At 61.4% G+C, this 22,313-nt stretch overlaps 2 protein-coding genes across 6 annotated transcripts in view; one reads left to right on the top strand and one right to left on the bottom strand.

Annotated features, from left to right (window-relative positions):
- Positions 1-1,321: 1,321 nt before the first annotated feature.
- Positions 1,322-16,849, top strand: TP53I11 (tumor protein p53 inducible protein 11). 3 transcript variants are annotated; one of them, XM_047072294.1, is made up of 10 exons: positions 1,322-1,449; positions 1,969-2,182; positions 9,084-9,184; positions 11,593-11,667; positions 12,419-12,566; positions 13,144-13,202; positions 13,418-13,466; positions 13,885-13,981; positions 14,956-15,057; positions 15,767-16,849. In XM_047072294.1, exons 5-10 carry the CDS (start codon positions 12,438-12,440, stop codon positions 15,898-15,900), a joined length of 570 nt encoding a protein of 189 aa, XP_046928250.1. In that variant the 5' UTR covers positions 1,322-1,449; positions 1,969-2,182; positions 9,084-9,184; positions 11,593-11,667; positions 12,419-12,437; the 3' UTR covers positions 15,901-16,849. The 3 variants fall into 3 exon arrangements, with proteins under 3 accessions (XP_046928250.1, XP_046928251.1, XP_046928249.1); XM_047072295.1 differs by lacking the exon at positions 9,084-9,184 and having other exon boundaries at positions 12,423-12,566; XM_047072293.1 differs by lacking the exon at positions 9,084-9,184.
- Positions 16,850-17,962: 1,113 nt separating this feature from the next.
- The window catches only part of TSPAN18 (tetraspanin 18), a 186,651-nt gene continuing 182,300 nt past the window's right edge, over positions 17,963-22,313 (bottom strand). For all 3 annotated transcript variants that reach the window (XM_047071395.1, XM_047071396.1, XM_047071397.1), the window contains one exon: positions 17,963-21,070. In XM_047071395.1, the coding sequence (XP_046927351.1) occupies positions 21,023-21,070 (48 nt within the window). In that variant the 3' untranslated portion in view covers positions 17,963-21,022. The remainder of the gene's footprint in view (positions 21,071-22,313) is intronic.

Here is a 22,313-nt window from a genome sequence, read left to right as displayed (position 1 = left end):
CCGGGCAGTTCCCGGTATTGGTCACCCCCATTTCGGAGGCGGAGGAAATAAGCCATGTAGAGGTTGAATAACTTGCCAGATGGCTGAGCCAGGGTTTGAACCCGGGCAGGGTACTCCCAGGGCCTGCCTGATTAACCCTTCAGGACCTGGTGCAGAAAGAGCTCAGACCTGGAGTCAAAATGCCCACCTAGCTAGAGACCTGGGGCAACCACTCACCTCTGCCTGCTCTATTTACTTATCTCATGAAATGCAATGTGTCATCAACCTTGCCTTTCTGTCCCCACCCCCACTCCCATCAGATAAAAATGAAGAGATCCAGGCATTTTTCTTAGAAGAAGGCTGCAGGGTGGTGAGATCTGGGGTGGGAGGCACATTACTGGTCACAGGGGGTTGAAATGAGCCCGAAATTGGGGTGGGGGGGGAGCGTTGTTCGTAGGAGCCTGGTTCTGTTAAGCTGACAGGCTCCCACAGACCCCAAACCACCCCCATCACCCTCCCTTACCCCCCGCAGGATGCGCAGAGATACAAGGTCTGACAACTGTGCCCCCCAGGACGGGTCCAGGAGCCCCAGATAAGATCTTAGTCCTGTGACAGTGCGGCTTACAGAGACATGGCTGAGGCCGGGCTTTAGGATGAAAAAGGTAGAGGTATATGTGGAGGGGTGGGTGTCATTTGGAGGGGGGGGGGGTCTAGGCTGGAAGCCCAAATCCGAAGTCAATGATCATCATCTGTAAAATGGGATGAATCACGCGGCTGGTATAGGCTGTTGTGAGCATCAACTGAGTTAACGCTTGTAACTCCTTGCGCACACGGTGCCTGGCAGGGAGCGGGCGCTCAGCAGATGGTGACCATTGTTGTCACTGTGTTCCCTACACACTTGGGTATCTACCAGCCAAAGCAGTCCCTTCCATTTTAGACACTGGCCTAGGCCCCAGGGGATACCCCAAGGATATTTAAGACAGCGTGGTCTGCCAACCCGTGGGGGTGTTGATAGTCTCACGAAAGGGGCGCCGGCTTCAGAAACTTGCCAGAAAAGTCTTCCTGGGCGCCGCGGGCCCTCCGCTTTCATTCTCCGGCGCCTTCTCCCGGGGCGTGAGCGCGCCCCCCGCAGGCAGTCCCTAGGAAAGCCTCGGCTGGGGAGCCCCGGAGCCCAGTCGCCCCAACCCCTCTCCCCCTCCCGCCCGGCGGCCACCCTCGGGGGCGAGGCAGCCGGCGCGTGGGAGGGGACGGCGCGCCATTGGCTTGCGCGCGGGACCGAGAGGAGGGACCAGCGCGGGCCGCCAGACTCGGGCAAACCCCGGCCGCGCAGGACGCCGCGCGCAGTCCCGCCCGGCCCTGCCCTGCCCTGCCCTGCCCCGCGCGGGCGGCGCGATGTGAGGCTCCCGAGGGCCCAAGCGTCCCCTGGCTCGCCAGCCCCGCGCAGCGCCGGCGCCAGCATGCGCTAGGAACGTAAGTTCTGTCCCCCGCCGCCGCCTCCGAGCCTCGCACGTTCCCCTCCCGCCGCCGGCCGGTACCTGCGCAGCGCAGCCCAGCCCAGCCCAGCGGGGCTTCTGCGGCCGCAGGGTCATGGGGGCCCCGGGCGCGCGACCTGGGCGCCCCAGGACCTCTCGGCCCCGGCAGATTCTGCCGCGACTCCAGGGGTCCCCTCCCGGCCTCCCCCCCCCCCCCCCCCGAGGCGCAGTCCTCCAGCCCCTTCGGTTCCTTCCCTCTGCCTCGGTTTCCCTGTCTCCCCTGGCTTTCTCCCTCCGCTGTCTCTAATCCGTTGGACTGTGTGTTTCGCCCTTACCTCCCCCCGGTGCTTCGGAGCAAGAGAGAAAGAGCGAAAAGCAGTTTCTGTCTCCCTGAGGTCTGACTGTTGTCCCCGCGCTCGGTTCTCTGTCCCCTCCCCCCCATCGCCATTGTTCCCCGGTCCGAGGAGTGCGCGGCACAAACTTGCGAGTGCCCCTCCTTCTGTCTTCGCCCCCGCAGGGCCGCTGATCGCGGTGGCGGAGTTCCCGCTGGCGGGTCCTACTGGTTCGGCCGGCCGTGGGGGCGCCCAACAGCCCGGAGCTCCCCGCCTGGGGTCCCCAGCTCTCAGGCCCGGGTCTCCGAAAGTGGGTGAGTGTCTGGAGCCGGAGATAAAGGACACGTTGGAGCAGGAAGGAGCCAGACCGGGAGAGACCCCCGACTCCCGGCCGGGGAGGTAGGTAGGGGGAGGGGGGAGGGGGAGGAGGCCGAAACCGAAGCCGCGCCTAAGCCCCAGTGGTTGGGTGGGAGGGTCAGGAAAGCACAGGTGGAGACGTCGCCCCCCCCCCCCGGTCTCCCCTAAGTCGCGCGCTCAGCAGGAAGGGGGCAGTGTGGGGCCATCGGCCTGGCTCTGCGTGGGCTGGGGCTCCTGCCGCGGACAAAATACTCGCACCCATCCAGGGGGTCTGTCGAGGAACCGCCAGAATCCCGCGCGCATCCCCGGCGCGCCCCGCAGTATCCGGCGCCTGCTTTGCGTCCCCTCGCTCCGCCCTCCCCGCCCCCACCCAGTCCCGGGCTCCCGCCGCCCCCTCGCGGCCCCGGGGGAGCCAGTTTCTCCGCCGCCCGCCGGAGCTAGGTGGGCGGGGGCAGGAGCAGGGCGGAGGCCGGGAACCCCGCGGCTCCTCCAGAGCCCAGCGCCCATGGCCAAGGCCGAGTCGGCGGTCCCACCACCGCCCCGCGCTTCCTGGTTGATTTCCTTCAGACAAACTTTTCCTGGTGGGGCAGTCCTGCGGGGAGGACGCATCAGGGCCGCAGGGATGCCCACCCCAACTGTGCGGCCTCTTGGACCTACACGGCTGCTGGCCTGTGTGGAGAAGGCCACGGCCCTCTGCAGACCCTCTCTTCCTGCCGCCCAAAGAGCGCAGGGACGGAGAGTGGGTTGGGTGGGGGGCGTTGGTGGAGTGCCAGGAGGGGACACTGTGCCTTCCTCAGCGGAAGCCTCACCCTCAGCCCAGGAGGAGGAAAGGTGTTTCTCGTTGGGCTGTTAGGAAATAAGGCACTGTGTGTTCTCCAGGTCTCTGTTATCCCATCTATAAAATGGGCCGGCCGGTCCCTGAGGTCCCCTCTGGCTCCAGTACCCCGGGAATCAGCAGCCCTGGCGTCTTTTTTCCCCGCCCACATGCTGTAGGTTTTATCAATCCTTCCAGATTTGGGGTGGAGGGCTGAGACCCAAAGTCCCTCACCATTGTCTAGCTGTCAACACTTTTGCTGGATCTCTGCCCCCAGGCCCCGCAGTAACTTCTCCAACTCTATACTCAGCCACGGACAACCCTCCAGCCCCTCTGGAGAAAGGCCCTCCCCCTCGCCGGTGTGCCGGGTAGGAGAGCCATGAAATTAGCAGTGACCCCTAGACATACACAGTTCTAGACTCTTCCATGCTAATTGTGGGCCCGACGCCAACGGTGATTTAGTGAACGAAGTGCCAGACACAGTCCCAGGCACTGAGAGGTAGCTGAGAACAAAATGAAGATTCTTTCCCTCACGGAGCTGACACTTAAAGGGTAGAGGAACAAATGATAAAATAAATTAGATGGCGTATTGGGGGGTGAAGGGGGAAAAGTTGAGTGTCAGGGGGTGTCGAGGCGAGGGGTGGGGGTGCTGTTTTACATAAAGGTGGTCGAGGAGGCCTCCCTGAGGAGGTGACTTGTGAGTCAAGGCTTTGAAAGAGTGAACTGTGGGAATAGCTTGGGTAAATAAAGATCCTGCGGAGATCAGCCTGTGCAAAGGCCCTGAGGCAGGAACGTATCTGCCGTGTTTGAGAAACCGTAAGGAGCCAGCGTGACTGGGGTGGAGAGAGGGGGGTGGGGAAGAGATAGGAGGCAAGGCTGGCTGAAAAGGAATGACGCCTGTCCATTTCGCAGAGGAGGGAAGTGATGCTCGGATGGCTCTGAAGTTACCCCAGGACATGTAGCGGTGGCAGCAGGGCGGGGTGCCCGATGTTCTGACTCCCGGCCTATAATATTTTCACTCCATCCTGCAGCTCAGCTACTCATTGGCCACACTGGTTTGCGTCCCGGCCAGGGTCAGGCCTGGCCAAGAGCTGGAAACATGGAGGGGAGCCACCCAGGCTTAGTAGCTCAAGGGGTGCAATCCATCGCGAAACCCTCTCCACGTTCTCCCTGCCCGTCTGTCGTGAGTGCCTCCGGGCCGCATCTGCCTCCGGACCCAGAGGGAGTCCCTGTTCCCTTCCCATTTCCTTCTTTGGCCGTCCCTTGTAAACACCCCATTCTGTATCCACATGTAGCCCCTTGAAGGGGACTGTTCTGAAGCTGGTATGGTGAAGGGAGAAACTGAGGCAAAGAAGCTGAGTCTCCTAGTCTCAAAATAACAGCAGCAACATTACTAAGTGCTCACTACGGAACAGGTACTGTTCTGGGTGTTTTTGTGCACCTCCCCATCAGTGGATGGTAGGTGGCCTTATTACACCCATTTAACAGATGAGGAAACGGAGGCCCAGAGAGGTGGTGTCACTGGCCCAATGCCATGCAGGTACAAGCCTTTTGAGTCTTTTTTTTTAATTTTTTTTTTCAACGTTTTTTATTTATTTTTGGGACAGAGAGAGACAGAGCATGAACGGGTGAGGGGCAGAGAGAGAGGGAGACACAGAATCGGAAACAGGCTCCAGGCTCCGAGCCATCAGCCCAGAGCCTGACGCGGGGCTCGAACTCACAGACCGCGAGATCGTGACCTGGCTGAAGTCGGATGCTTAACCGACTGCGCCACCCAGGCGCCCCACAAGCCTTTTGAGTCTTAACCCACTCCTTTGACCACTAAGCCAGAGCCCCCAAACCTGGGGGAGATGGGCAGTCCTGGCTGGCCCATCCGCATGCCGGGAAAAGTACAGGGACCCTTCTGCCTGCCTCCCCCGAGCCACCCAGAGGGCAAATCACCTCTCGCTTCTGGAAAAGTTGGCATCCCTGCAGGGAAGTTCCTTTTGCCCCTGTTGTCCTCCCCTCGTAGAGGTTTGGAGAGGGGTGGGAGGGGCGGTGGGGTATTGACGTATGTCCACTGCCCCCTCTCAAGAGCTCTGGCCCCATGGCAGCCAGAAGCCAGGCTGTCCCCAGGATCATGGTCCCATGGGATCCAGAAACACCAGCTGCCTTTGAGGGCCCTGACGCGGTCGCCAGGCTGTGGGGGAGGCAGGCCCATTCCCGGCTTGAGAGGACAGAAATTCCCCATGTGCTCTGCCCTTTGTGAGTGACGGTAGGGACAGGGAAGACCCTCTCAGCGACTTCTGAGTGACGATGGATGGCCGTCAAGGGCTGAATCCCGCTTGCACACAGCAGCCCTCTCAGGCCCTAGGGTGAGGCCCAGGGATGCCCCCTCCCTGTCCTCTGCTCTCCCACCCTTTCCGACACTGCGGGGAATGTTTATTACTTTTTTCGTCCCTGACGATTTGCAGATGTTTGTTTATGATGAAAGTTGGGGCTTTCCTCTGCAATTCTGGAAATCAGGCACCTTCAAAACAAAGAGAACTTGTGGATAAAATATGCGTGTCCCCAAGAGGCCCCCAGGCAGCGGGAGCTCGGGCCTCGTGTGCCGCTGGAGTGTGGATTTAGAAGCCAAATCATGACTGTCACAGCCGGGAGGGCCCCAGACACCACGCTCCCATTTTTTTTTTTTTTTTTTTTGAATGAATTAACCGAATCTCACAGTTAGGCCCTGGTTTTCCCGCGGTGGCACAGTCTTTGGTGACCTCAGCTGTCCTGTCTCCCCGCCAGTGACTCAGGGCTCGGTTGGCAGCTCCCACGTTCCTGGAGGTTCTTGGAAACGGGACGTGGAATCCCTTTCTTGACTCAGGATCTAGGCCTGTCACCGTGGCGGGATTTGCATCATGCCCCCCCCCCCCAGTTCTACCTGTCACCCTGCTCCCTTGCATCCGCGCTGAGCCCAGGGGTGACGTGGGACATGCGCCAGAGAGATGATACGGCCCTGCCCTCGACTGGCCCACCAGCCACTTGACAGGCGAGGCTGACTGCCTCAGGCCGGCTCGGCCTTTAGAATAACTACACCCTCAAAGGACGCGCTGCCCGGAAGTCGGCTTGGCTTTGTGCCTTAGCCCAAAGGCCCCGAGACCCACGAGGACCGCACCTGCACCTTAGCAGTCACTGTGATGATGTCCGTAGGACAGCCGGCATTAGCCAAACCCCCTTTGTGTCCTGGGGCTTCTTAGTTTTGCTGTAACTTTGCCGACAAGCTGGTAAGTCGGGCCTCATGACCCCCATTTCCAGTGCAGGAGAGGTTAATCTGCCCAAAGGCGTAGGGGCTAGTAAGGAACATGGGTCCCTTCATCCCCAAGCCTCTCCCGTACGGCCCTTGAGATGTGAGATTCACTCCGCCTGAAGACCCAGGCTGGGGGCTCTGGGTTGGGGGGTCTTTCGACCCCATCTTGGCCAAGGGGCTGGTGGACTGCCCCAGGAAGGGACGATGGGGTGGATGAATGGGCTCCTTGCTGGGGCTCCCTCCTCACCTCTGCTTTTCTCCGAGCAGGGCCTGGAGGCTCCGCCTCTCACTGCCCCCTCCCCTGGCACTGCCCTGTCCCAGCCCCTGTTTCCAGCTATTTTGCACCCGTGTGATAACAGAACAATGGGCCTCCCCGCGGCCCTGCCCTGGTCCCGCCGGAGCCACAGCGCCTTCACCCAGGGGAGGCTGGACCCCAGGAAGGAAGGAAGGAAGGAGTTCGGATGCTGGCAACCTGCCAGAGACTTTCAAAGCGAGATGTGAGGAGGAAGATGGCTTACAGCGTAGTTCTTCCTGGAGGTCAGGTTCCCCAGACATCACCACTGGCCCTGCCCACACACCCCAGCTCCTCGCGGGATGTCTATTCGAAGTGTGGTTACCTCGGTTCAAGTTTCAACTCTGCCACTTACCCCGAGACGCTTGAACAAGTCACTTGGTTTCCTCGTCTGTAGAATGGGGGTGACGATACAGCCGTCCTCCTAGGGTTGTCATGGGGATTGCAGAGGATTCCTGGTCTGGAAGTCCTCGTCCCCTGCCTCCAGCCCTGGGGTGGGTGCTCTCCGGGGCAGTTCCTACCAGATGGGGGAGGGACAGGTGTACTGTCTCTTTAGCAGAGGGTCTTGTTCGAAAAGGAAGTGGTTCTTGGCTCTGAGACTCAGCAGCAACTGCCCCGAATCAGCTGGTGGGTGTTCCGGGCCCCAGGCGCCCTTCCTCTCCTCTCCCCTCCCCCTGCCGGTCAGGTTTCTAAGCCAGCCCTCATGGGCACAGTCTCCACGCCAGGGACAGCTCTGCAGTCCGGCCGTTTCTATGGAAACCAGGCAGGCTTCTTGGGGAGGCCGTAGGGGGGTTGGGAGAGGTCCTTTAGGACCAGCACGGGAGTGACGCCCCAGGCCCGTCTGACCTGCCGCCAGGGCAGGGCCTTGGCAGCCGCCCCATAAGCAATGTCATTAATTGCTGTCCTGTATGGAGCTCACAGCAGGTGCCAGGCCCCTTGAGTGCCTGTGCTCAGCGTCTCCTCACAACCCTGTGAGCTCAGAAGTAGCAGTGTGGTTTCACCAAGGACAAGATGAAAGCTCAGAGGGGTTGGGAAAGTTTCCTGAGGTCACAGACAAGTAAGAGAAAGAGTTGAGGTTTGAGCCCAAGTTGGCCTAATCGTGCAGTATATTCCCCACCCCCCCTCCCATTCTCCCCTGGCACTTTGTACCCCTGACAGACTTCTCCCTTCCCGGCCTCCGTGTAGTCATGACCTCTCTGTCTTACTGCCACTGGGAGCTCTTAGGGATGTTCTTCCTGGCCTCAAGACGTCCCTGCACTTGATGCGTGGAGGTGTGTGTGTTCTGCAGGGAGTCAGAGCTTGGCCAGCAGTGGGGGGCTCTCAAACCCTTCCCCAGCTCACTACTCGGTCGCAAATATTTGCCGAGCCCCTCCCGTGCCAGGAAGTGTCCCAAGCCCCGCGATCCAGACCTACAGAAAGCCCCGGCCCGCGGCGCTGGCCGTCTAGCGGTGGCTGCAGCTCTCGTGGAGGCGGCCGTCGTGAGGTCTCCCCGCCTGCTCTCCCCACCTGTCCTGACCCCCGCCGCTTCCCGGGCACCCCATGGGCCGGGCCCTTCGCCGAGACATTGGCACCCACTCTCCTGTGTCCTCGGCACCCTGGACCCACTTGCCCGAGACCACCAGCCAGGAGGAGGTGTCAATTTCAAACCCAGCCCTGCCTGACCGCGAAACCCCTTTCCTGTACTCCTGCCACCAGCTCCTGGGTGGCCCGAGGCAGACCCTGCCCTCTCTGGGCCTCAGCTTTCTGCCCTGTCCAGTGTGTGTTTGGAACAGAGCCCCCCCCCCCTTGGGCCCTGCCACGTCTAACATAGCATGATCTTGGGTGTTCTGGGGGGGGGGGTTCGGGAGGCCTGCTGCCCGCAGCCCAGCTGTCACTCCTGTGCCCATGAAGGGCCTGCCCGCGTGCCGAGGCCCAGCGGGAAGATGCTTGGATGAGATAACAACCCTGCCTTCAGATCACCGGGTCTCCAGGAGCCCAGGCACCCATGACATGACTAGGCCTATGGGCTGGAAGTGACCAGCGGCCGCCCACACTGAGACCCACGGAAGTCGGGAGGGGCTGTGTCCCAGAAAGCTGCCCGGAGGGAGGGGCCGTGCGGCTTTAAAGAACCAGGAGTGTCGGGGTGGGGCGACCGAGAGCAAGGAGGACCCTCCCGGGGGCAGTGGTTCAGAAATGGGAACCACTGTTCAGAAGGACAGCGACTTGCTGGCTTTATTGGGAACTGAGGTCAGAGAGGCCAGCCAGGGGCAGAACGTAGAGGGTCCTGAACTCAGGCTCTAGGGGACTGCAGGCTGCAATGTCCCTGCACCTGTTCCTTGCTTGGCTGGTTGTCCTCCACGCTGCCCCTTCCCTCAGCCTCCCTCGGGCAGCTGGCCTCACCTGGGGGAAGCCCTGGGGGCCCTTCGAAGGCAGCTGGCCCTGGGAAGGAAGCAACCGCCCTATGGGGCAGGCTTTTTCCATTGTGCACGGCTGAATGGCTAAAGGAAGAGAGCGAAGTGCGAGTGTGGGCGGGCAGGGCACTTTGCCCCAGGCCCCCCCTGAGTTCCCTCGCCCTATCCTCCAGCGCATGCACGGAGCCAGTGTTCTCATGGCCCCCATTTCCCAGGGGCAGAAACTGAGGCTGGGAGAGCTGCAGTGAGCCAGCTGCCCCAAGCCCTACAGCAGGTAAGAGGGCAGAATCGGGATTCGAACGCACATCTGGTTCAGACGCGATGCAGTGGGTACGGCAAAGGAAGGTGCCTTGTGTCCTCGCTTAGGTTAAAATGAGACCAGGCTGGGGGCGCCTGGGTGGCTCGGTCGGTTAAGCCTCCGACTCTTGATTTTGACTCAGGTCATGGTCTCACGGTTCGTGGGATCGAGCCCCATGTCGGGCACCATGCTGACCGCACGGAGCGTGCTTGGGATTTTCTCTCTCTCCCTCTCGCTCTGCCTCTCTCTCTTTTTCTTCCTCTGTCTGTCTCAAAATAAATAAAATCAACATTTAAAAAAAAGGTGAGGCCAGGCTGAAAAACACCTGGAGTGGGAAGGGAAGCAAGTTCAAGGGCAGATCTGAGGGGGCCGTGTACGTGGCTTGCCTTGGGGGGGTAGGGCCTGTGGAGGGGCTGGCGGGTGTATGGGAGTGATACAGCCCCCCACCTGCCCTCCCCAGGCAGGGCCCTGTGCTGTGGGTGAAGAAGGAACAGAACTTAGTGCTCAGAGGAGTTAGCTGTGCAGAGGCAGGTGCAGGGGATTCTTCTCCCTGGAGATTTCCCCGTCCCTGGGAGGCCCTAGGGCCCTTTGTTGGTGATGAGCTCCTTGCTGGGGGCTGGGCTGGGGGGAGGCCACAGCGGGTCCCACCAGCCCGGGTACCTGATGGCGGTGCCTGTGGATAAAGCCTGTCCCCCCCAAGAGCGGTGCTGATGTCAGATGGAGCCCGGGACACCGCAGTCCCCTTTCTGTACCCAGTCCCTGCGGGCTGGCCCTGCCACGCTCCACGGCCCCTGCCTCGCAGGTTCAGGCCTGCCGCGCGGAGGGGAGCATCGTGCACGCGTTGGTGGCGAGGGGTCACCGGGCGGAGGAAGGCAGCTGTCGCTCTGAGCTGGGGTCACTGATGCAGCCCAGGCCTGGTGGGCTTGGCCCGAGGGCCGGCCTTATGGCGCGGGACTGAGGTCCGTTCATAATTGTCAGACTCTGCGAACGGCCCGGCGGTCCTTCAGCGAATGGCTGGCTTGCCAAGCCGGCACGTCTGTCCCGTGGAATATTACTCTGCCATAAAGAGGAGAAGACCGTTGACTGGCCCAGCAGCTTGGATGGACCTCAAAGGCATCTCATTCATTATGCTGAATGAAAGGGGCCGGTCTCAAATGGTTCTAGTCTTTATGATTCTACGTATATAACACACTGGGAAAAAGAAGAACAGAGCCGGGGTGACGGCCAACAACAGATCCGTGGTGGCCAGGGGCTAGGGGTGAGGGGAGAGCATGACGCGGGCAGGGGTCCTGACTTCCCGGTGGTAGGTGTGTGAATCTACACACGTCCTAAAAATCTATGGAACTGCAAACAACAAAGAATGTCAGTTCTGCAGTATGTAAAGTGAAGAAAGAAAGGCCAGAGGGGAGGCCGGAAGACAAAGAAGGGGTGAGGGCGGGGCCCCCCCCGGTGCTTCCTGGGCCGAGGACGGGTGAGGGGGGGCGAGCCCTGGCTGCCACCAGCAGCGGCTGGCCGGCCCTTGCAGGCTGTCTCGAGCGGGTCCACCTGGCAGCGGGAGGGACACCGGGCTGATTGTAGCCTCTGGGGTCATGAGAAGTGGTGGCCAGCGTTGAGGTGTGGGGACAGCGCCCGGCCCCTGAGGAGCAGTGTGGCTAAACCCTGCTTTCTCGGGCGGGGCTGGCCACCTCCCCGCCAGAGGGCCTTCCTGGCCACCAGCGGCCACCTCCGCGCCCCTCCCCTGCCCCAGGGTGAGTGTGGAGGGAGGGGACGGCATAGCTGTAAGTAAGGCCGGGGGGTTGGGCGGGCCCTTGGCCTTGAATGTCACTCACCGGAGGCCATCGGTACCAACTTGTGTGGTTAGCTCCAAACTTGAGGTACTCTGCCATTTCCCTCCTTTACCCGAGTCTGAAGCCACGATATCCACACGCCCCACACTTGGATTCCGTTCTTATGTTGCTTTGTCCGGGTGCTTTATTTTAGGACGCTGAGGACGGCTCTGCCTCTGGCCGCCCCGACCAGGGCCGGGAGGGGGAGACTTGGCTGGTCCCACACACACACCCCTCCGCTGGCAGCCAGACTGGGACCCAGGTCTGAGGCCTGGTCAGGGAGGTCCAGCAAGCCCAGCAGAGGGGCAGGCAACATCTGTGAGAGTAGTTTTGCGGCCTTGCCAGAGGGTCGTTGTGGGCTGGAATAAGGTGGGGTGGGGGGTGGGGGGGGTGCTGAAGTCACTCAGCCTCTCTCTGTTGAACTTTGCTGAGCTTGAGCTCCTCATCTGTAGAATGGGCGTAAGCAGCCCCCATTGCACACTGGCGGTTCCCAGCCCAGTGCCAGCCTTCGGAGGCCTTTGCCTCACCGGGGTCTACACTTCTATCTCCTTTGCATAGGTGTGGTGCTGATTGAACCGGGAGGACCGGCGGCCAAGTCATCTCCGTGTCTCCCGGACCAGCGCCTGGTAGACGGTAGGCGCTCAAGACCTGGCCGGGGGCGGGGGTGGGGGGGGGCGTGGAGGATGGCGAGCAGACACGGGGAGGGGAAGAGGCTGGCAGTGCGTGCCCCTGGCAGGGAGGGGCACGGGCTTCCACCAGCAATCCCGGCCGTCCTTCCCCTGGCTCTGCTGGGTCCCGGGGTCACCCCGCTCCCCTTCTTTCAGCCCTGGCGGCTTGAAGGAGGTCGTGTGGGAGACAGGGAGGAAGTCTGGCTAAGGCGGAGGGGTTGTCTGGGCCACAGTTCCGTGGGGGACCTGGACCCCAGGACTCGGGCAGATCACCCCTCGTCTGGCAAGACTGACCCAGACTCCCGATGGCCCCCACCTCCCGGATGTGGTCTCATCTGGGCCCGAACGCCTTTCCTGGGCGCACACGCTCTGAAAGGCTCCGTCCGGCCTGGTGACCTGGGGTGTACCGTGTGCCTTTAGGCCCGATAGGCTCACAGAGCGGGAAGGGCTTTAGGAACATCCTCTCCCACCCATTTTATAGACGAGGAAGCCGAGGCCAGGAAAGGGAGACACTTGCCCCTTTCCTCACGCAGCCGGGTGGTTAGGGAGCCGACTACCAAGCCTGGGCCCTCAGATTTCTTGTTGGTGCTCCCCCTGCTGCCCCACGCCGACGGGGAGGCCTCGCCAGGCCCCGAGGCCCGTACTGGGTGCCCCTGACGTCTGGGGGCCGGGCAGGACCTGTGGCTGAGGCTGGTGTCTCCCCTCGGCCTCCGTGGACAGCGGCTCCAGGACGAGATGGCGGCCAAGCAGCCCCCGCCTCTCATGAAGAAGCACAGTCAGACGGACCTCGTGAGCCGCCTGAAGACCCGCAAGATCCTCGGCGTGGGCGGGGAGGACGACGACGGGGAGGTGCACCGCTCCAAGGTGGGCCGGGGGGGCGGGGCCTTCAGCTGGCCACACCCGGGGGCCCACCTCAACACCCCTTCGGGGAGGCGGGTCCGGCCTGCCATCTGGGAGAAGAGGAGCTGTGGCTGCAGGAACTTTTCTCTAGGAACTTAACGGAGATGTCCGGGGAATCGTAACAAAAACAAAGACAGATCGCTGGAATGAATTTCGCGCTTATTATGTGCCAGCTACTGCAACGATCGCTTTATAAGCATTGTTTAATCTCACTAAAGTGCTGGGGGATGGTTATTAATCCATTTGATAGAGGAGGAAACTGAGGCCTAGAGAGGGCCAGGACTTGCCCAAGGCCGTTACCAGTAAGTGGCAGAGCCAGGCTTCAAGCCCGTGTCTAGCGGACCTCTGAGCTTTTGTTCTCACCCACCGTATTTTCAGCTTCCTGTGTAAGCCCCGGTGTCAAGGAGAGGCAGAGGGGGGGTGGCTTCAGTGTGACCTTCCCAGCCTGGGTGACCTTCTGGCTGAGCACAAGTACACGTCAGGGGGCTCCGGGAGGGGAGTGAGTGGGCTGGGCATGGCCCTGACCCCTGTTTGTCCACAGATCAGCCAGGTCCTGGGCAACGAAATCAAGTTTGCTGTTCGGGAGCCTCTGGGGCTGAGGTGAGCACTTGAGCGTGAGCTTGGGCCGGGGGCGGGGTTATGGGGAAGGGCCGCGCCAGACCCTGCCGCATCAGCTCTGCCCCGGTGCCCTCGTGCCTGTGGTTCCATCCCGTCTCGTTCCCTCCCCCCAACGCCAGCCATCCCTGGACATCTTGGCTGGAGAGGGGAGGGTCCCCTGGGGCCTGGCTGTGACCCGTCTCTCCACGTGTCCCCAGGGTCTGGCAGTTTGCTTCTGCTGTGCTCTTCTCCGGCATCGCCATCATGGTGAGCCCCCCGCCCCCCGCCCCTGGCCCCGGGTCCGGCTCCCTGTGTCCTGCCTCTGAACCTCTGCTGGGGGTTCCTCCTCTACCCTGGGGGCCCCGCTGCCTCTACCCACATGGTCATCATGCCGAAGGCCCTCTAGCTCCCTCCACAGTCCCAGCTCCCGACACTCTTCCCACCTGTACCTGGCCTGCTCTGGCACATCCTAGATCCCGTGGTCCACGTTCCTGACTCGTTGCCCCTAGAAACCCAGAGCCTTCTGTCCTGGCACGGAAGGCCTGGGGCCAATCAAGGTTCTGACAGTGGACTGCCCCCAGGGATCTCAGCCCTGCTTCTGGGGGGAAGGAGGGACATGTCCAGAGGATGTTTCAACAGCGACCCCCACCAACTTTGCCCATGAACTTCCCACCAATGTCCACAGGCCCTCGCCTTCCCTGACCAGCTCTATGATGCGGTCTTTGATGGAGCCCAGGTGACCAGCAAGACCCCCATCCGCCTCTATGGCGGTGCCCTCCTCAGTGAGTATTGCTAGGGCAGACTCCGAGGGACGTGATGGGCAGCCGGGGACCAACGGGGACTGAGAGGAGCACGGGGAAGCCTTTCTTTGTGCGTGGGCTCCCCCTCTAAGCACCTGCTGTCCCTCCCTTCAGCTGAGTCTGTCTCTGCTGGGTGTGTGCTGCCATCTCGTGGCCACTGCTGGAATGCACCCAGTGGACTCGGGCAAACACCGAATACTTACTGTGTGTAGCTCCCCACCTGGTCACCCAGGTACAGAGGTGAATGAGGCTCGGGCCCTGCCCTCCAGGTCCTCACGGCCTAGCGCGGGAGACCAAATCGACACGGGTCTGCAAAACCCCTCCCAGCCTCGGGCCTCTCCTTAGAACCATTCTGTTTCCAAATTTGTCACACCCCGTGCCTGGCCGGAAGCTGAGTTAACAGCCTTTAAAGCCTAGCACAGGTAGCGTCCCTCCTCTTCTCTAAAACATCCCGCGGTCCCTTTTACCTGCAGAATAGAGGCCCAGCCCCTCCACCTGGCATTCGGGGTGGTCTGTGGGGTGGATCCAGCCTACGTTCCCAGACCCACCTCCTCATATCCTCACCGTGGGCCCTGGGCTCCGGCCGCATCTCGCGATGCCCAGTCCCCCGTTTCAGAAAGCCTCCGTGCCTTTGCACATGCAGTTTCCCCCAACCTTGTGCTGATTGCACTTGTACTCGTCCTTCAAGGGTCTGCACCAGTGCCGGGGGGCAGGGGCAGGGGCTGGTGGAGATCGGGGTGGCTTCAAGGACATCACCCATGCAGTGGGAGAGCTAGGGTTATGGGGTTCGGTGGGATGGCGGATGGCTTTAATTTGGGGAGTGTGAGTGGGGGTGGGGAATGTGGAAGTCTGGGTTCCTGGCAAATCTGCCCAATGGAGGAGGAACGGGCCCCTGACCCACGGGGCTAGGGCTCAAGACGCCCTCCCCAGTCTGCTCTTTGTCCCCCCTGCCCCAGGCATCTCCCTGATCATGTGGAATGCTCTCTACACGGCTGAGAAAGTGATCATCCGATGGACTCTGCTCACCGAAGCCTGTTACTTTGGGGTCCAGTTCTTGGGTGAGTCTTGAGGTGGGCAGTGAGACAGGGAGGCTGACGGGGTGGGAGGTGTGGGCAGGGTGGCGTGGCCCCTGGCTTTCCAGCTCTTGCTGCCTGGTTTCCAGGAAGTGATGAAATCCATCCGAGGGGGAGGGGCTCACGTGGCCGTGTCTACCTGTGTGTCTGTGCCCCTGTGCTCACCTACCCACACACACCTGTACCTTCTTGAATACACACACACACACACACACACTCACAGAGCCACAGCGTCCCCCGTGTACGTGCACCTGCCGCCTCCCATAACCCATCGCTCACTTGTGTACCCAGAGCAGGTGTGATGGCATGCTCGCCCTTGCCCCAGTACCTGCCACGTGGGGGACATCACAACAGACATGTCCGTGAGGGCCAGCAGCTGGCAGGACCCCCCAGCTCAGCATGCCATCTTTTTCCTTTTTTAAGTTTATGTATTTATTCTGAGAGCGCGCGTGGGAGGGGGAGAGAGAGAGAGAGAGAGAGAGAGAGAGAGAGAATCCCAAGCAGGCTCTGCACCGGCAGCACAGAGCCCAGTTCGGGGATCGAACTCACGAACGGTGAGATCACGACCTGAGCCGAAACCAAGGGTTGGCCACTTAACTGAGCCGCCCGGGCGCCCGTCAGTATGTCGCCCCGGGTTGAGGGTGAGGCACACCCCTCCGCTGACGTCTGTCCCTTCCCGGTCTTTCTCCCACAGTGATCAGTGCTACACTCGCGGAGACCGGCCTCGCGTCCCTGGGGATTCTGCTGCTCTTGGCCAGCCGCCTCCTTTTTGTCGTCATCAGCATTTACTACTATTACCAAGTGGGCCGAAAACCCAAGAAAGTCTAGCCACTCGCTGGGCCAGGGGCCCCTGTGTGGCGGGGAGGCCCCGGGGCCTCAGTTTCCCTCTGGCTGCTGGAAGGCAGGAAGGAGCCTGCCCTGTGCCGGGCCTGCCCCCAGGCAGGCGGGGCTGACCGCCTTCCTTTCCTCCCGGGCACCCCCAAATGCTGTGATCTCCTGGGCTTTCAGGTTTGGGGAGGGACGGGGCCTCTTGAACCTCTGGCCCTCGCCCCACACAGGAACGCCTCCTTTTCGTGGGTCTCTTGGCCTCCGGATCCCCTGGACAGACACTCACTGGAGAGCTCGAGTCGTGGGGTTTTGGCCTGAGATGGGGCTCTCGCCCCTTCTGCCGGGAGGCCCTTCTCTGGTTTGAGACAGGCTGAGCACTGTCCCCCGGTCCTCCCTACACCCCCGGCCCCTCTAGTGCCCATGTGGCTGACCGTGGCTTCCGTGTATGCCTGGAAAAATCCAAGAATTTGACCCCGTGCCCCTATCCCTCCCCACCCATGGGAGCTGCCCCCTGCCCCCTGACCGCACACGCCTGCCCTTCCCACAGCCCAGCTGCGGGCGGACCGGCAGGGGTGGTGGTCTCTGAGCCGGTGCCTCCCTTTCAGCCTCCCTCTGCAGTGGGCCACCTGTCGCCAGAGCCCGGTCCCCAGCCCCAAGCCCGGCCACCACAGGCTCTCCTAGGGCCTCTTCCCCCAACTGGCCTGGGTCCAGCCTCACCCCAAGGCCGGCCCCGACAGTGGACGCAGAGAGAGGTGGAACCCCCGTGATGGGGTTTGGAGATGAAGAAGAGAGAGACGCAGTGGCGTTTCCTCGTCCCTTCGGTCTGCCCAGTTCAGTCCCCTCGTGCACCCTCGCCCTCTCCCCGGGGTGCTGCCCCTGAGACCCGGCGGGGTAGGACTGGGTGCCCTTCAAACTCAGCAGGGGAAATAAATAGAAATATTTCAGCAGGCCACTCCTCTAATGTCGTCCCCACCCCAAGTGCCCTGGAGGAGGCTAACACGCGGTTCCCTCAGAGCTGAGGACACCCTCCCTGCCCCTGCTCGTGTGCCCCCCTTCAGCCCTCACTCCCAGTGCTCTCCTTCCCTCTAGGCCGCAAATGTGCACAGAAGTGGTGGCCCTCACGGTGTGGGGACAGGGGTAGAGAAAGGCAGCCCAGGCCCCAGACGTGTTTCTCGTCTTGGGATAGTGTTGGGTAGGGCGGGGGTGGGGGGGGTGGGGGGGGGTGGGGTGGGTAGGGGGCAGGTGCAGCCCAGCTCTGGCTGCTTCCAAGTGAACCTCTGCCTGGGCCCCCTGCCCTGCCCACACCGGGCCCGGCTGTCCCCGAAGCCCAGCTGTAACTACTGTTCCACGCAGAGGGGAGGGGCCTGGCGGGTTGGGCACCCACTGCCACCTTGGGGAGTCAAGTGGATGGCCAGTGGGCAGTGCCCTCAGTGCCCTGGGGCCCCGTCGCGTCCTGTATCTGACCCAGGCCTTTTAAGGCTGGGCTGATCCTCTGGAGGGCGATGGGTGGTTTGTCCTAGTCACCGGTGGGCGTGGCGGATCAGTGCTCCTCCCCCCACCCAGGGGCACGGGGGAATAGAAAGCATGGGCTTTGCAGCCTGGGTGAGGCACCTGCCGGGCCGGCCAAGCTGCCTCAGCCTCAGCCGGGGTGGGGGTGGGGCGAGCCGGAGGGCGGCCTGGCCTTGTCCCTTGGGTGGTAATGAGGGCCTGCTGGGATGGTGCTGTCGTGAAATTCTGTGCTGCTTGGACATCGGAGCTGGGCCCAGAGGGACCTAGCAGAGCCCGGCAGACCTGGTCCGGGGATGTGGCGGGGGGATTAAGGCAAGGAGCCATCGCTGGGAGGGAGGCAGTGACAAACAGGGAGGGGGACCCACGCATCTCCTGAAGAAGGCCCCGTGTCGGCCCGGCTCCCCATCCTAAAGGTTTGGGAAGACACCCCCCGCCCCCGCTCCACCCACCACCCTTTACCTTTGCCCCTGGAGCCCCCCCCCGTGCCCTCCGTGCCTCAGCTCCCCCCTTCTGCCCCACCCCCACCCAAGCAAGACCACCTTCTTCACAGCCACTATTTATTCTTCGTTCCTTTTTCTTTTTGTAAGAAACAGTCACAAAAACCAGTGCAAAACCATCAGTGTGGGCGTCCTGTTTTATATTACAAAAACTCCTCTTGATATAGAATATAAAAGGGGGGGGTTCACAGGAAATAAACATGATAAATTAGCTCTGCTATCTACTGGAAGGAACATTTACAGGTTTCAAAATAGACTTTCGACACGGGACCCATGGGGAAAGGGAAGAGGGGGCTTCTGGGAGATGGGGGTGCCGGGGCCTCAGCTGGTTCGGGGTATCCTGGCCGGGTCCCTTAGGCGTGGAAAGGAGGGACGAGAGCTTCGTAACCCCTCAGATGGGTTCCCTTTTCTAAGAGGCGGCAGCTTCGGAGCCGGAAGGTGGCTTTCAGTCTGGGGCGTGTGTGACCAACAGGGTAGGGTTGTTTATCGGCCGTACGTGGACCAGCCCAGTTAGACCTCAGTGCCTGGGAAAGGCTCGGTCGAGCCAGACTGGCACGGACCTTGCCTTTTCATGCTTCAGAATGGCTGCAGACAGCCTTGCAAATAACGACCAGCCTGGGTCAATGCTACGGACTGCCTGCTTTGTCTTTCCGGCCCCAGTGTGGGCAGTAGACAGACAAGGGGCTCCTTGGCCCCCTTCTGGAAAGCCGTTAGGGATGAGTCTCCTATCCACCCTTGAACCTGCCTCAGCCAGATGTTCCTCCAGGACCCACCCTTCCTCCCCCTGAGGGGATGGACTGGACAGGAGGGGGGGGGGGGAGTGCCAGATAGATGCCAGGCCCTCCTTACCTCGAAGGCCCCGGATTCTCCTGGGTGCTGCGGACCACATGGGGCCCGGAAGTCTGGGATGCCCCTGGCCTAGAGCCACACAGTTGCCCAGTCAGACCCCGAGTCCCACCCAGCCAGCTCTTTTTGTCAACCTCCGACAGGCCATTTGCCTCTGCTGGAGCCAAGCACGTGGGTGGGCGGGGCTGGAGAGGGGCAGGCCCAAGGCCCCTCTCGGGCTGGGCTGGGGTTCCAGCTGCAGGGTCCCGGGGACGCCCATCGCCAGGGAGCCCACGGCATCATGTGTGGAATTGCCAGGACAGGATGCTACAGGGACTCCATGGCAAGCCCCAGCTTGGAGCCCACGAGGGGGACCTGGGACTAGAGGGGACAGCAGGAGGATGGGAGGGGGAAGGGGAGAGACAAGAGGAGGGTCAAAGCCAACCTTTACAGCAGGCACAGAACTGGGGCTGCATCTCTGAAGGGGGCAGGTGGCAGAGCAGAGAGGCACAGGGCTCCAGGCCACAGCTGTCTCTCTCCCACTGGCTGGAAAGCTGGAAGGGAGGCTGGAAGCTGACGCAGGGCCTGGGAGTCAGAACAGGCCCTTCCCAGACCCTGAAGAGGGACGTGGAGAGGAGGTCAGGTGCCACGCCGCCCCTCCCCTTGCCAAGCCCGCGGCAGACGTCACTAATCAAGCGTAAGTTGTCGGGCAGACACCAACTAGGATTACGCTGTCCTTTCCCTCGGACCCCAGGCCAAACCTCAGATCCTCTGACCAGCCTCCGGCGGTCACTCCTGATTCACTGGGGTCGAGGGATCTTGTAATACGGTCGCCGACACCGGTCTAGGATGTAAGGCCTGTATGTGAGGAACCGATCGGTGGGCGCTGTGTAGGCGTGAGTGAGTCTAGGGGACAACCTCTCCCTGCCCAAGCCTGGAAGAAACACACAGAAATGTGCTACGGACAGTGAAGGGACAGGAAAGCATGTCACAGCTGGAACGAGATGTCTTGGAGCTCTGTAGCCTGCAGAAAACGCATCTGGGGGAAGACGATGTGTGGCCTTGATACTTTGGGAAGGAGAAAGAGAACGTGGGATGCCACGGATGCAACCAAAGAGAAACAGAGAACCCTAATGTGCAGTGAGCTGATGCTAAAAAGGCAGAGCAGTCCAAAGGCAGAAGGCTGTCTTGGGAGGTAGTAAGCTCCCCGTCCTTGGAGGTATGCAAGAAGACGGTGGCAAAGTCTTGGCAGAGAGCTTGTGGAGGACGTCCAAGCCTCAGTTCTGGGTGGGGAGAGGAGAACCAGATGATCCTGGGGGTTCCTTCCAGCCGGGGAACCACAGAGTTGGTGAACAGGGAAGGGGTTAGGCTTGTGGGCAGAGGTGGGCAGTGTGGCAAAGGGACGGTAGTGTGTGTGTGTGTGTGTGTGTGTGTGTGTCCCTGCAGGCTTAGAAAGAAGTATGGGGGGTGGGGTGGGAGGAGAGCAGGGGCAACAGTCCGTAATTTTCTCAGCTGTGGGCCTGGGAAGTTCCTGACCAGCCTGCGCTCTCTCTCGGGAAACCAGGACGCTGAGACTGACAGAGCCCTGGAAGCGGTGAGAGGCAGCCTAGGGACGAGTGGGTTCCAGTTCACAATTGTCACGCACGTGCTGTGTGACTGTGAATGACAAACTGCCCCTCGCTGGGCTTTCCGGATTATTTGATCCAACAGATGGGGGAAGCGAGGACCCTGCCAGCTAGGCCTTTCTCAGATCCAGCGTCTGCAGCCCACTCTTGGCCCCAGCCCGAGGCAGGGGCAACTCCATCCTCAGAAGACCGGGGCTTCAGTGTAGGTTCCAAGTCCTCGGGGACACGGTGCCCGAGTCTCCCAGGGGGCCCCTGGGCTTTGTCGATCTGAGGGTTGCTTTTGCCTCCTTGTTGCCTCGATCCTCCCGTTCTTGGCACCTGGAGCTGAGGAGAAGGCCCAGGCCCGGGGCTGCTAGGGGCTGGCGGGGCTGAGGAGGGAACCTGGGCTTGGGGTTCCTTTGGTCTCTAGTCCAGAGTGCTCCCTGGGTTCAAGCGCCGGGGCCCTCGCAGAGAGCCCGGAGTCCAGGCGGGGTACGTCAATCCATTTTCTTGTCTTCATTTTGTTTTGTTAAAAAAATAGCTATTTTCCTCTGCCCCTTCCTCTGGCCACTCAGGATGGCTTCACCTCCTCCCCTGGGGGCAACAGGGCAAGGACACCGGGGAGGGGAGGGTGTTGGGTGCCGGGCAGTGGTGGCGGGTGAGGCTTCAGGCTCCAGGTCACGCCCTCTACTGGATGCCCCGGAAGAGACACATGGCAAAGATCATGGCGAAAAGCTGCAGAGGAAGTCGAAGTTGGCTTGTCAGGCTGGCCTCCCAGCCCTGCGCTGGGCTGTCCCACCCCGACGGGAAGCAGCCATCGGCCGTGGGACAGGAAGGGGGCCCACCCATCACTCAGCACCCTCCCGCAGTAGGGGTTCCTGACGCTCCTTGGGGGCAAGCCCTCCGCATGGTCCCCTTTGTGCAGTGTAGTCATGGAAAGAAGGGAGCTTTGGACATGGGTTCAAATCCAGCTCCCCTATTTGCCAGCAGCAACCTTGGGCCCAACATGTCCCTTCTCTGGCCTAAGCATGTACTAGAGCTTACCACGTGCCGGGCACATTTCCAAGTGCTTTCCCAAACACCTTTTACAGAGCAGGAGGCAAGACACAGAGAGGTCATGCGACTCACCTAAGGTCACACAGCTGCAAGTGAGGGAGCTGGGGTTTGAGTCTAGGCATTCTGACCCCACAGCCTATGCTCCCAAGTCCCACACACTCCGCCTTCTAGCTCACAGGAGGGTGGTAAGATGAAATAGAAGGTGATCAATGACCCAACGAGGCCTGTTCTCTAGTAGATGATTAGTAGAAAGTTACCAGGATCATTATTAATAGGCAAGGGCGATGTAGCCCTTCCCAGAGTTGAGAGCACAGTCACGGAACACCTACCTAAGGGCCCTGGGGTGTTGGGGGCAGGCAGAGACCCAGATTCAGGGATGCCCCTCTGACCAGAATGGCCGATGCCCCCACGGTCAGGGCTCTTGCAAGTTGCACAAGGGACAGTCCCTAGAGCCCAGGCTCATGGCCAGATCTCCGGGAGGGGAAGCGAGGCTGGGACAGGGATACAGTTAAGGTCCCTCCTCCCGGAGCAGGGTTCTGCCTCCCATAGGGGTCACAGCTGGGCTTGGGGGCTGGGGGTGAGGAGGACGGCGGATCAAGAATGCAGACATTGTCTAACGAGCCCCCCGCACCCCCGCCAGGCAAGCAGTCCCCATCCTCCGCAACCCCCACAACGCCAGGAGCAAGGACGGCCGGGGGGGGGGGGGCGGGGGGGATAGGGACACGGTTAGCAGCGCCATCTTGCAGAGAAGTAATCTGTGGCTCAGAGGCCCTGTGTGGGGAGAGGCAGAGCCGGGAGTTGAAAAGAGTCCTTCCTGCGCGGGGCACACCCCCGCCATTTCCGCAGTCCCAGCGCAGATTTATCTGCTTCTCGCTCACGGTGTCCTCCCGCGAGAGAACTTCCCCTGGAGCGCTGCTGGCAA

This window comes from Lynx rufus, unplaced genomic scaffold (genome assembly GCF_022079265.1).
Source record: "Lynx rufus isolate CCGP_SWC_20201006 ecotype Redwood Valley unplaced genomic scaffold, mLynRuf1.p SCAF_9, whole genome shotgun sequence".
NCBI classification, from domain to species: domain Eukaryota; kingdom Metazoa; phylum Chordata; class Mammalia; order Carnivora; family Felidae; genus Lynx; species Lynx rufus.
The sequence above is the reverse complement of the archived record's forward strand: the minus strand, read 5'-3'. Positions and strand labels throughout refer to the sequence as shown.

Excerpts from the sequence above, each read along its gene's own strand:
- TP53I11 (XM_047072295.1), top strand. The coding sequence starts at position 12,438 with ATGGCGGCCAAGCAGCCCCCGCCTCTCATGAAGAAGCACAGTCAGACG. Across the intron at positions 12,567-13,143 it reads GGGAGGTGCACCGCTCCAAG|ATCAGCCAGGTCCTGGGCAA; the intron begins GTGGGCCGGGGG and ends GTTTGTCCACAG. Across the intron at positions 13,982-14,955 it reads CTATGGCGGTGCCCTCCTCA|GCATCTCCCTGATCATGTGG; the intron begins GTGAGTATTGCT and ends CCCCTGCCCCAG.